Raw genomic sequence first — 12,976 nt, forward strand, 5'->3', positions numbered from 1 at the left:
AAAAGTGCCAAGTGCAGCAGCCATGGGCGTGGCGTTCAGCTCCCTCTGGACCTCCTTGTTCGGGTCGAAGGAGCTAAAGATTTGTATTCTCGGGTACGTACCTCTCCTTCTCACCCTCCTAACCTACTTCCATCATTGCTTTACTCACTATACCATCCCATCATCCTTCGCTCTGTGTATATGAACAGACTGGACAACGCAGGCAAAACAACCCTAATGTACAAAATGACTCTCGGATCAGTCGTTTCCACCGCTCCCACAGTCGGGTCCAACACTGGTAAGCATCCCCTCCCCATTCCCCTCCTCTCACCACCTTCACCCATACCAACCCTCTCATTATCCTGTTTGCTCCTGTGGTGCTGGCTAGAAAACTTCGAATACAAAAACCTCAAATTCACCCTATGGGACGTTGGCGGCCAAACCTCGCTCCGTACATCCTGGACCTCCTACCTGACCTCCACCGATGCCGTAATCTTCGTCCTCGACTCCAACGATCGTGAACGGGCCTCTCTCGCCAGAGAAGAACTGCATCGAATAGCACAAGACGAACAGGTGACAAAAGCGCCGATAATGGTCTGGGCGAATAAACAAGATATAAAGGGAGCAATGACGCCGGCGGAAATAAGTGAAAGTTTGGCACTGACAGCGTTTAGGGAGCGGACATGGCAGATTTTTGGCTGTAGTGCACTGACGGGAAAGGGACTGACGGAGGGTTTGGATTGGTTGGCTGGTGTGTTGGGTGCGAAGGGGTAGGGTGCGAGGGATGATGTTACAGGTTCGGGGGGTTTGAGTGATGGGCTTGGGCATCAGCAATGCCTCGAGTTTGGCTGGGTCAATGTCGACCTCTCCCCCTTCAGCAAAAAACGTTGTGACACTTGTACATATTCTACGACTTTTTCCTTGGACATTCTCATGGGGGACAGCCTCTTTTAAGACATGCTGGGAATGGGTTGATGCCCGTGTGTTGCGCCTTCCTTCTGAGTCTCTAATCGAATGAAATATGGTCCATAACGCAGATAACCCGCCAAAGAGAACATGCTGCAGTACATCAGAAGCAGAACAAAGCTGCAAGTATCTCGTCGATAAGAGGCTGAGGCAGAACAGAGCCTATCTCCTTCAAGTTGAGTAGGACAAGGGCAAACCTATCTTTCGGCTTCTGTTTCCTCCACTCTCTCCCGAGCTTAGACCCTGTGCAAAATGAAAAGCAAAAGAAAAACAAGTCGCCGAACTTATCTTGTCTTCTCGACCCTCTTCATCCCTCCTCGTGCACCACTAGCACGATTTACCTCATCGATCTCTCGTTTTCTGGTCCACCCTCTTCAGTCTTCTGAGGCTTCGACCTGCACTTACCGCAACGATCACCTCCTTGCACCGAAGAAGAGGAAACAGCAGACACAATGACAGACCAACCCGCAAGATCTGCTCCAGCACCAGCACCAGCACCACACGAATCACTACCCGAACAACCAGAAGTCGAATCCACCATCTCTTCCCTCATCTCCACAAATCGTCGTTCCGCTACAGATTTCGCCGTCAAAAAGCACTCTGCTGAGGCAGCAAAGAATTGGGACAAGTTCTACAAGAATCATCAGGATAAATTCTTCAAAGATCGTCATTGGACTAGTCGAGAGTTTTCTTCTCAGCTTCCATCTGCTTCTTCCTCCTCCTCTTCCACTTCCACGCCCTTGACGGCTTCTTCTTCGACCGGAAAGGCAAAGGGCGAAGATGACAGGGAAGAAGAAACAACCTTAGTCTCGCAACAAGTTGGCAACGAATCTGGAGTTCTCCTAGAAGTAGGCTGTGGAGTGGGAAACATGCTTTATCCACTCCTCAATACCAATCCTTCTCTTCGTGTACACTGTTGTGACTTTTCATCCCGCGCGGTGGATCTGGTCAAGTCTCAGCCACAATACGATCCAGCAAGAGTAAACGCTTTCGTTTTCGACCTAACCTCCCCTTCTCCACCCCTCTCGACCTTCCTCTCTGTTGCACCGTATAATACCTGGCCTAGCGTCACCACAATAAGTTTGATCTTTGTACTTTCAGCTATCCCTCCAAATCTTCACGCCCAAGTCCTGCGGTCTCTCAAAGCATTACTACCACAAGGAGGACATATCCTGTTTCGAGACTATGCATACGGAGACCTATCCCAAGTCCGATATCACACCAAAAAAGATGCTGCTTGGGCAGAACCTTCGCTCCTAACCCCAGATCCGGAACACAACTGGTACCGAAGAGGAGACAATACTTTCAACTACTTTTTCCGTAAGGAGCAACTAGAGGAGCTGGCAAGACAAGTAGGGCTAGAGGCGGAAGTAGAAGTGTTAAGAAGAACAGCGATCAACAGAAGGAGTGAGGTTAACATGCAACGTCGATTTGTTCAGGCTAAATGGTACGTCCCTCCCACCGAATCACCGTCGTAGATCGGAAAGGGAATGGTAATATTGCCGAGGAGAAGGGTTAGGATGAGGAAAGGGCGTCTTCTCTATCCATCACACTTCTATCTAGCTTGATCAAAATCGTAGTCCTATTTGGAAACTGTGCCGTTGGAACCGTATGAGCAGTAACTCTTGCTGGAAAACCTAACCCATCCAATGCCGCCTCTACCATTCCTGCTGTAATCGCTTCCACACTGAGTTGGGACATGTCGTTCGGTACACATATGCTTCGGCTGAACGTAGGCACGTTCGTCGAAATCATATCTATCCTCACCCAAACAAAAACGTCAACGTCATTAGCACTTCTTCTCTCTCTTTCGCAAAGGGGGCTTAGGGAGCGGCGGGGAACTTACACTCATCACCACGACCAGCTTCAGTACTTCTCTCCAACGAATCTGCCGCCTTTCCGAACGCAGCTTTCCAGAAGCCAGTATGGATCCATAGTAGGGCAGGTAACAATCTCGTCTCCCTTTTTGGATTTTTTGGGTTATTCGTCATTTCTTGTCTATGCATTGCCAACCCTAATACCCTCTGACCCATCGTGTATCCTATCAAACTCAACCTCTTCTCCAAGTCGGTGACGCCCGTGACCCTGTTCTGAGTGTAGCTAACAATCTCGGAAAAAAGGAACGAAAGTGAAGAGAGAGCCACTTCACTCTGTCGAGTCTTATCCCTCGGTCGCTCTACGATATCCGGTACCGGTCCGCTTCTCGTCCATGCACCGGTAGAGTTGTAGGAAGTATTTCCTTCATCGATGACGGAAGAAGCAGATCTTGCAGAAGCGTTCCGAGATGGATTCGAGTAGCGCTGTGAAGCCGAAGACGCAGAAGAGGAGATAAGTGCGGTTTGTTGGGATGAGGAGGCGGAAGAGGAAAGCACACTGGCAGAGGTACGACGAGATGAAAAGGGTGGGGGTATGGCAGTGCTGGATTGGGCGAACGAGTAGGATGCTGCTGATGACGGATCCGGCAGCTGCGATGGGGGAGGGTGAGGGTAGGAAGACGTGGAAGAGGTGGACGCGGTTGTTTGTGTTGAAAATCGCTGTGAGATTCGTGGCGTCGATGTCATCTTTGCTACGCTTTGACAGCAGTCCGACTGTATCAAGCCGTGAGGGAAGAAAGGCGCTGTCAGTAGAAGCAAAGGGTCGTGTTTGAAGTGCTGTTGCTGGTGATGGTGTGAAGAATGGATCTCGCGAACAAGGCTCGTGCGCAACCACAAAAAGCGCGCTTTCCAGACTTCAGGGCTCAATTTCCGTGTTCCGCACTGCAAAATTGCTCGACAACACCTGACTGCTCAGATACGAATCCAACTACTCAGTACACAAATATCAGGAGATGGCATCTTGCTTGCTGGTAATAATTGCAAAGAGGACATGCATGGATGTGAGTTTCATGGATGCACTCAAAACCCGCCCTTATTCGAAGCACTCGAATTCGACTTGTTATGCCTGTTTCCCTTACCCCTATGCCCTCGCCCACCTTTCTTCGCCGGCGATGCTTGCCCGTCCTTCTTACCGCCGCCTCCTTGATTCGCTGTAGATGGAGCCCTTGTCTCTTTCACAGGAGCCGCTGCAGCACCAGCCTTCTCCTTCTCCTCCGTGCTTGAAACAGGTGCTGTTGTGCCTTTTGCATCTGCTAGGACCACTGCTTCTGGCCAGGCACTAGCATTGTCCGCTTTGGCTGGTTCGGCGGGCAAAACAGCCTCTTTTGTCTCCGCCGCCGCCGCTGAAGGCTCGCTTACGACGGGCGCAAAGTCTTCTTTTGCACTGTCAGCTGGAGGAGCGGCAGCGGCTTCGGCTTCGGCTTCCTCTTTGGCCTCAGTCTCGACGACCGAGGTGGAAGTCTCGCTGGTGCCGGCAGAAAGCGAGGGTGATGAGGAGGAACTGGAGGAAGCAGTTGACGCAGCCGACCGTGTTTGCGTGAGTGAAGAAGGTGCAGCACCCGTCGACTCAGCTACATCGATACCAGATGCAGAAGTGACAGTGGTCTTGGCATCACTATCTTCAATCCCAGTCGACACCAACGCTGGAGGCGACGCCTCTGCCAGCAGGTTCGGCTCTGCACTCGATGCCGGCTCTGCCAAGCTGGGCACATCCACTTCGTCGATCGGTGTGATTTCGTCTGCATCAGTCGCGGCACCGGTTGTGTCGGGAAGAGTAGCATGCACCTGCGTAGTCTCACCATTCTCCTGCTTAGCTGCGGCCGAAGCTCGAAGCTCCTCGATGGACGAGGGTGCTTCCTCTGCATCATCTGCTGCAAACACGAAGGGCAGTGCTGCTGTATTGGTCGAAGCCTCGCCATTCGCCGCCGCCTCAACGATCAGGCTCGTCTCTCCAGCTTGACGTCCTCTCCCAGCATTGTTCTCGTCCTCTGCCGAGATGGCTTCTTCAATGATCTGATCCTTGCGCTCGAGTGCGGATGTGAGCTTGGGTGATGCACGAGCCGGTGAAGTCGCTGATTCCACACTGCTCTCTTCTCCAGGTCGTGTAGTGGAAGATATTGATAGAGCTTTGTATGGGGGCTGACCGCTTGCTTCTGCTGCAATCGCTGCTTCGTCTACTGTCAGTGACGCACGTCGTTCTGCTGGTGACATGGGCTTTGGCGCTGCAGCAGCTGCGTTTACATCTGCTTGCACCAGGCCACCTGCTCTACCGGCTGACAACAACGCATCGCTCTTCTCCTTCAACCCGAGAAGTTCGCGCAGGGTAACATTCTCCATCCGCAACCTCTCCTCTTCTGTTAACTGCTCCAGCGCTTCATCCGCACGCAGCGCAACAGGATCCGTCGTTTTGCCAGTATACCCCCCTGACCCATACCATTTCGGATCTTGCACCCATCCACGCTTCGACTTCCTTTTCCGCCCACTCCCACTCCCGTCCCCCTCTCCTTCCTCCTCCTCCTCATCATTATCACTAACCTCACCGTCCAAAGACTGCAGCGCCCTCCTAACCATTCCACCCAAATGTGTCAAAGTCCCACTGAACGCCGTCTCAGCAGCCAAAGTCTGTTCTGCCGCATTATGCGTGGTCTGCGCCAACAAGGATTCATAATGCTGTGTCAACTGCAACGTATGTTGTTGTGTGGAATGTGAAAAGCTTCTGAACTTGGCCATGACCGTCTCGAGCGTGTTTTCGTACTCTCGCAATAGTACAGCCTGTTGCTTGTTCTCGTGCGACAAGCTCAGATTCTCCTTAACGAGATGGGCATTGAGAGTCTCGAGTTCGGATTCGAATTTTTCTTTGGAAAGATCGGTGTTGAACCTGCGAAGTGCGAATCCGGTGCCGGAGTGGATGGCTTGGCCGCGGAGTTGATCGGCTTGTTGTTGGAGAGATTCACAGAGTTGTCGATTGGCTTGGAGTTGATTGGTAAGGTCTTCTATGAGAGACCATAGCCTCTGCATGTCTTCGCCGTCCATGATGGTCATATTCTGGCTGCCAGATATCGAGGCAGAGGTGGCAAACGGGTGAACGGTGTCAGTCGTAACTACTTTTGTCCGACTTGCGACCGCCTTACGAAACTATGTCTTTCTTATGACTATGACGACGAGAAGAGGTCAGTTCCGATGGCTTCTTGTGCACTTGATCGTTCTGCTGCTTCGAGTGACTGCTGTGGAGGATGGCAGCTGAGGAAAGGTGGAGAAGCTGTTAGAATGATGTTGTTTGGCCGCTTCCAGTCCAAATGCTGCCGTTGTCGTGGGTGATGAAAGCTGAACGTATGATCGTTACGAAGCTAGTAGAGATGTGTCAAGTCGGTGCTAGCAAAGATTGTACGATGAAGCTGGAGGCTGTGCGAAATGGTGGTGGTCAAAACGTCAGGAAAGTTGAGTGTGGATGATGCTTTCGAGAGCGTGTCTGTCTGTGTGCCTGTGCGAAGCTTCGGATTGGTACTGCCAATCTCACGTGATGCCCAAATCGCGATTCGAGGAAAGGCTTTCTTGAGACCAACACCTGTGCTCGTGTGCCTCTCACGCGCAGCCGCCAGTCAAGCTCCACTTTGGCCAAATGTCACACGCACGCACGCACGCACAGACAAACTTAAACGTTCTTGCACTAACCTTCCTATCTTGAGCTACAGCACACCACTATCATACTATCAACACCAGCAGCAGAGCAGCATCATCGCTGCGTCGGATCATCCGTGCTTGCAAGTCATCTTTCCCACGCTTTATCGGAGTCTCCGCCTTGGCATGGCAGCTACTCCGAGTGGCATCGGAACTTCCCACAAGAACGTGGCAGAAAGCTCATCATCCTTCATTGGTCTCAATGTGAATTAGGACCATCCGTGAACAGCCACAACGCCTCATTGATATCAATCCACCACAACGGCCCATCGCTCCGTTTGACCGTCAGCCATCATGACAGAATCACAGAAACCCCCGATACCACCATCGGAAGGCTCACCAGCCTCGGTTAGCGCTACTGCGGCTCCAGATGCACAGATTGACGCCTATATCGCATGGGCACAAGCGGTTCTTTCCGACATCGCTGGTTCTAGCAAGGCCGTACGAAGGCCAGCAGATCTCTCAGATGGTGTCGCCCTGTTCCAGATCCTTGCTGATATCGACCCGGACCTCTTCCGCAATCCACATGCCGGCGACACCAAGGACAACTGGGTGCTCACCATCGGCACTCTCAAACGACTATACAAGCTCATGATGCAGTTCTACTCGCAGAGCTTGCAATGTGCTCCGACACCGCTACCAACACCTGACCTCAACGCCATCGCGCGATCGTCAGACTCTGCCGAGCTGGCCAAGCTCTGCCTTCTCGCGATCGGAATCGCAGTACAAAGCGAAAAGAACGAAACACACATTGCTGCCATTCAGACGCTCGACCAGACACATCAGCATCAGCTCATGATGTCGATCGAGCGCATCATGACATTCATTAAGCAAGGGCAGGAAGAAGAGCAGGCAGCCTCGGCAGCTGACGACTCTATCTCGTCATCTGTCGCCGCCGGTGCTGAAGATGACATTGTTGCGAAGCACGGCGATAAGTCTGCTGCTCAACTTGCTACCCAGCTTGAAGCAGTACAAGCGGAGAAGGATGATATCGAAAAGACATACTTGCTCTTGCTCGAGAGACATCGCAACATTCAGAACCAATTCGAGGATCTGCAAACGGAAAAGGACGAGCTTGCGTCAGCACACGAAGCCTACAAGAAGAAGGTTGAAGAGGAGCGGAACGAGCAGGCTGATGTGCTCATGCTTCAAGAGATCGAAAAGCTCAAGAATGACCTCCGACACAGCGAAGATGCCGTTGCCGAGCTCGAGACGGATAACGAGAAGCTTCTTCAAACGGCCCAAGAGTCCAAGCGCAAGATCGAGGAGTTGCAAAAGAGCGCAGAGGAGGCCACGAAGCTCAAGGATCAACTTGAAGAGCATCGCCACGCTGCAGATCGACTGCAGAAGGCAGAAAACGCCATCGAAAAGTACAAGAAGAAGCTCGAGGAGGGAGCCGACATTCGACGTCAACTCAAGACCCTCGAGGATCAGAACGCCGAGCTGGTCGATCGCAATGCCAAGCTCGAAGACGAGTACAAACGCGTCTCCGCTTTCAAGCCGCTCATGGACTCGTACAAGACACAGATCGCCGACCTCGAGTCCAAGTCTTGCAACCTGCAGCGCGATCTCGCGACTTCCAAATACGAACAAAATCAAATTCTTTCGCGGCTCAAAGCATCAGAAGCGTCAAGAGCTTCAGAGAAGGAAGAAATTGAACTGTATCAGGAACGTATCAAGGAGCTTGAGCTGGGAGGTGATGCTGCTGGTGCGACACGCAAGAAGCTCGTCAGCCGAAACTCGAACGCCTCTGCGAATGGAGTCGATGGTCTTGTTGCGGCCGACGCAAGTCGGGCTAGTGCCGAAGAAGGAAATGATCTCGAGGATGAAGATTTACTGGATAGGTCAGGCGAGCTCGAGGATGCCCTGAGTGGCACTACCATGACTGATCTCAAGATCAAAGTTCGCAAGCTGGTACGCGAGCTCGAAGCTGCAAAAGCGAACAAAGCGGACCAGTCGCGGCTGATCGTACTCGAGAACTTGTTGGAGGATGCGCAGCGCATGAAAGCTCGTTACGAAGCTGATTACTTACGGGGGCATCGAGACAAGATGGTGCTCCAAAACCAGCTCGAGGCGATTCGAAGCGGCAAGTCGGATCTAGGTGATGGTACGGAAGCAGCCTATGCGTTGCGACTACGACTCAATGAGGTGGTCGAAGAGCTGGATGGTGCGAAGCGGAGATTGACCGAGCTGGAAGTGCAAAACGAGCAAGTGGCTCGTGAGCTCACCGTAGCCAAGTCAGACCTTACACTGGTCAACAAGGATCAGGTGGATATTCTGCACTCGCTGAGAGCGTCGATGGAAGGAGACAAGGACGAGTTGGAAGCGAATGTCAAGAAGCTCAAGTCAGAATTGGCTTCGGTGAGCGAGCAGAACCGCATGTATATGGCCCAAGTCAACGCATTGCTGATGGAGAAGGTGGACTTGCAAGCTGAAGGCATCGGACAACGCGATGAAGCGCTCAAACGAGAACGTACACTGGGCGAGCTCAAGACACGACTCAAAGGCAAGAGTCTGCCCAAGGAAGTGGAGGATATGGTCGCAAGCCTGCAAAACGACGCTATGAGCTCATCACACGATCTCAAAGCACTACAAGAACGCTTTGCCAAAGCGAAGACATTCATCAAGCAACAAGACAAGATGATCAAGGAGAAAGATCGAAGCATTGCAGCAGCAGCTGCGGCTAGTAGTCTAGCTGGCAATGGAAACGGACTTGGTCTTCAGGGCGGTGCAGGTGATGAAGCAAGTTCACTGAGGGAGCAGGTGCGGAACTTGAAACGCGAACAAAGACTTATGATGTCAGCGTATCAAGAATTGGGGAGGAGGTATATGGTGGAGTTGGAGTCTGGCAGGAATCCGAGCGGAGGAGGTGGTGGTGGTATTGCGGGGGCAAGAGGAGCTTCGGGAGTGTATGCGGCTGGCGGAGTGAAAGCGCTTAGTGGGTTGACCAGTTTGAATGCTCCTGGTAGGAGTTGGCTGGTCAATCAGAGGAGGGTGGTGAATCCGAGTTTGCAGCTTGCGAGTCGGAGGTAGAGGTAAAAGTATACCCGCATGAATGAAATGGAGTTCTGGAATTGCAGACTCTGCTAATCCATCAATCCATCAAACACACACAAGTGTGAAGCCGGCGAGTGGTAAGGTTGTGTGGGGTCCAGCTCCTGAGACGATCGACCTGTATCTCGAGAGAATTTGATTCTGTCAAGCTTCTTGAACGACAAGCAGTACTGATCAGGCCTGTGTGACGGCATCCCCAAAGCGTCTTACTCGGAGCCGGTCTTTGCACGCTTAGGACCCTCTACACAAAGTTGGTTTTAAGCTTCTCGGAAAGGCGATCAAAGCTTGGACTAGTCTGAAGGATCGGAAGTCAAGATGCCGAGAGTGGAAGGGAAGAAGGCAAGGTCATGCAGCAGGCTGCAGTGGAAGCATTCTCTCGAGCCAGTATTGCATTGCCTCTCTCTCTGGCTCGGCAATTGTGGCTTTCACGTCTCAGCGAAACGCCGTTCAACCAACATGTTGACCACCGCCAGCTAGCTAATTGTTCTACATTCATGCTTTTGTTTGTTTGGCACACACAGACCGCTTGCATTGTCTTACACTTGGCCAAGGTCTGTTAGAGCTGGATCGAAGGGGAGGAGGGTGATGGCGGCCGTGTTGTGCTGTGTGCAGGACAAATTTTTGATTTCCACTCTCGGCCGATTGGATCCGGCTGTGGCTCTCTTGTGCAACGCGTTGTGGATGGTGTTGGTGTTTGCCGTGATCCGAGCTGCTGCACTACACACGCAGGTCATTGCGGCTTTCACTTTGATTTTCGACTCCATTTCGGTGGGTCTCTGCTCTGCTGCCTCCCCTTGGCGTCACGCTGTTCCTTCTATTTCCCGGTTAGAGCAAAGCAGCTGTGTCTGGACATCCTTGACTCGGCTAGTGCCTCTCATTTTTCTGATCGGAAGTTGGAGGAGGGAAAATCGAGAGACAATCCAGCCTTCGTCACACGCTTCCAAAAGAGGCTTCGGAGCTCCCAGTTCAGCTGTCACCCCATATAAGAAGCCTGTCTCTGCCGTCGACCTTCTCCTCTTCCTCTTTCCCCATCGCATCGCGTATCTATATCGTCCATCGTCGACTTTTCAAGCTCTCTTACACCTCAAATACTCCCAGTTTGTTCCTTTGCAAGTCACTGTCCCAGAAAGACTCAAGGGACTTGCAATACTTTACAACTGTTGCCCACCATTTTCTCCAACCAGCTTTGCTCGTCTCACAACTCTCACAGGGGCAGCAAACACACCGCCCCTGCTTTCCTCGCAGCCCATTAAATCCCTTTCAAGCAACAAGACTTACATCTTCAACTTTCGCCCTTTCCTCCTATCTACTGTTTCCAACAATGGCTCCTGTCGCTAACGGAAACAATGCCGTCAATGGCCATGCTGCGAACGGCAATGGCGCCAACGTGCCCATCAACCCGACCAATGCTCGTCACGAGCAGCGCGAGTTCATCCGAGTCAACTCGGACAAGGTTCAGTACACTCCCGAGGCCATCACCTCCAACTACGAGTACCTCAACACTCACGTTGAAAAGGTCAATTACGACGATGGCACCACCGAGTACGTTGCTACTCCCATCCAGCGTCAGTACCAGTTCAAGACCGAACGCAAGCTTCCTCGCACCGGTCTCATGATGGTCGGTTGGGGTGGTAACAACGGTACCACCATCACCGCTACCATCCTTGCCAACAAGCACAACATCACTTGGCACAACAAGGACGGACTCCAGGTGCCCAACTACTACGGATCGCTCGTTCGTGCTTCCACCATCCGTCTCGGTACCAACCCTGCTACCGGTAAGGATGTCTGGGTTCCTTTCTCCAACGTCTTGCCCATGGTTCATCCTAACGACCTTGTGCTTGGTGGTTGGGATATCTCGGGTTTGCCCATGGACCAGGCTATGACTCGTGCCAAGGTTCTCGACTATGATCTTCAGCGTCAGGTTGCTCCTTACATAGCCGAGATGAAGCCTCTCGCTTCCGTCTACTACCCTGACTTTATCGCTCAGAACCAGGAGGAGCGTGCTGACAACACCCTTCCCGGTGACTCCAAGGCTGCTCACGTCGACCAGATCCGTGCCGACATTCGCGAGTTCAAGCGTCAGAACAACCTCGACCAGGTCATCGTTGTTTGGACCGCCAACACCGAACGTTACTCCGAGATCATCCCCGGTGTCAACGACACTGCTGATAACTTGCTCAAGTCGGTCAACGAGAACCACGCCGAAGTCTCACCTTCAACCGTTTTCGCCATTGCCTGCATCCTTGAGAATGCTCCTTACGTCAACGGTGCTCCTCAGAACACCTTCGTTCCGGGTTGCATCGAGCTTGCTGAGAAGCACAAGGCTTTCATTGGTGGTGACGATCTCAAGACTGGTCAGACCAAAGTCAAGTCCGTCCTTGCTGAATTCCTCGTCAATGCCGGTATCAAGCCTCTCTCGATCGCCAGTTACAACCACTTGGGTAACAACGATGGCTACAACTTGAGCTCTCAACGTCAGTTCAAGTCTAAGGAGATTTCCAAATCTTCCGTCGTCGACGACTGTTGTGCTGCCAACCATCTTCTCTACAAGCCCGCCGTTGCTGGTAAGAAGACTGCAGATGGTAAAGCCGACAAAGGCGAACACCCTGACCACTGTATCGTCATCAAGTACCAACCTGCTGTGGGTGATCAGAAGGTTGCTATGGACGATTACACCAGCGAACTTTGCATGGGTGGCCGCAACCGTCTCTATGTCACCAACCTGTGCGAGGACTCTCTTCTCGCTTCGCCTCTTCTGCTGGACTTGACCATCCTGGCCGAGTTGATGACCAGGATCACTTACAGGAGCGAGGGCGATAAGGAGGGAGAATGGAACTCGATGTACTCGGTTCTTTCGCTCTTGAGCTACTCGTTGAAGGCTCCTGTTGTCAAGCCGGGAACTGACGTTGTAAACTCGTTGAACAGACAGCGGGCCGCTTGTACTAACTTCATGAGGGCTTGTCTCGGCTTGGCTCCCGAGAGCGATTTGTTGCTCGAGACTCGGGTTTGGTAAATCATCCTCCACCCCTCGAAGAAAATGTAAGACACTGAGCTGTCGTGACTTGTATGTCGGAAAGGGGTGTTTGGGGAGGCTTGGATCCACTTTGCTTTCTTCTCACCACATGACACAGACTTTTCGGGATATGATCTATCGGCAGCTATGATGTGCATCCACCCTCTCTTCCCTTGTACTCGGTGCGGAAAACGACACAAGTATAGGCTTTTGTTAGCACACACTCTTCGAAGCCTATCCACTTCGAGGTTCATGTTGTTGTTTTTTCACGCTGGTGTAATTCTATGCCAATTTCCCGCCACCCTCATTGTCTTGCTGATTTGTGATGAAGCTCTGTGACCCACTCTCTCGCTTGCTGGCTTTGTGGTGGCGGTGGATGCAGACTTATTTTTAAATTGGAATTTATTTC

General features: G+C 52.1%; 6 protein-coding genes across 6 annotated transcripts; 4 read left to right on the plus strand and 2 right to left on the minus strand.

Moving 5' to 3' along the window:
• Window positions 1-22: 22 nt before the first annotated feature.
• Window positions 23-753, plus strand: UHO2_06145 (putative ARL1 - ADP-ribosylation factor; the record flags this gene model as incomplete). The annotated part of the gene is made up of 3 exons (XM_041560368.1): window positions 23-93; window positions 189-277; window positions 368-753. The coding sequence occupies 3 exons, from the start codon at window positions 23-25 to the stop codon at window positions 751-753; spliced, it is 546 nt and encodes a 181-aa protein (XP_041416302.1).
• A 644-nt stretch (window positions 754-1,397) lies between these two features.
• Window positions 1,398-2,423, plus strand: UHO2_06146 (uncharacterized protein; the record flags this gene model as incomplete). Its single annotated transcript, XM_041560369.1, has 1 exon — window positions 1,398-2,423. The coding sequence occupies one exon, from the start codon at window positions 1,398-1,400 to the stop codon at window positions 2,421-2,423; it is 1,026 nt and encodes a 341-aa protein (XP_041416303.1).
• A 345-nt stretch (window positions 2,424-2,768) lies between these two features.
• UHO2_06147 (related to TRS31 - TRAPP subunit of 31 kDa involved in targeting and fusion of ER to golgi transport vesicles) lies at window positions 2,769-3,506 on the minus strand (the record flags this gene model as incomplete). The annotated part of the gene is made up of 1 exon (XM_041560370.1): window positions 2,769-3,506. One exon carries the CDS (start codon window positions 3,504-3,506, stop codon window positions 2,769-2,771), a length of 738 nt encoding a protein of 245 aa, XP_041416304.1.
• A 333-nt stretch (window positions 3,507-3,839) lies between these two features.
• On the minus strand, window positions 3,840-5,861 carry UHO2_06148 (uncharacterized protein; the record flags this gene model as incomplete). Its single annotated transcript, XM_041560371.1, has 1 exon — window positions 3,840-5,861. One exon carries the CDS (start codon window positions 5,859-5,861, stop codon window positions 3,840-3,842), a length of 2,022 nt encoding a protein of 673 aa, XP_041416305.1.
• A 930-nt stretch (window positions 5,862-6,791) lies between these two features.
• Window positions 6,792-9,530, plus strand: UHO2_06149 (uncharacterized protein; the record flags this gene model as incomplete). Its single annotated transcript, XM_041560372.1, has 1 exon — window positions 6,792-9,530. The coding sequence occupies one exon, from the start codon at window positions 6,792-6,794 to the stop codon at window positions 9,528-9,530; it is 2,739 nt and encodes a 912-aa protein (XP_041416306.1).
• Window positions 9,531-10,872: 1,342 nt separating this feature from the next.
• Window positions 10,873-12,567, plus strand: UHO2_06150 (putative myo-inositol 1-phosphate synthase (MIPS); the record flags this gene model as incomplete). The annotated part of the gene is made up of 1 exon (XM_041560373.1): window positions 10,873-12,567. The coding sequence occupies one exon, from the start codon at window positions 10,873-10,875 to the stop codon at window positions 12,565-12,567; it is 1,695 nt and encodes a 564-aa protein (XP_041416307.1).
• Between the last annotated feature and the right edge of the window lie 409 nt (window positions 12,568-12,976).

The sequence above is a fragment of the Ustilago hordei genome, assembly GCF_900519145.1.
Source record: "Ustilago hordei strain Uho2 genome assembly, contig: UHO2_contig_17, whole genome shotgun sequence".
In the NCBI taxonomy this organism is placed as follows: domain Eukaryota; kingdom Fungi; phylum Basidiomycota; class Ustilaginomycetes; order Ustilaginales; family Ustilaginaceae; genus Ustilago; species Ustilago hordei.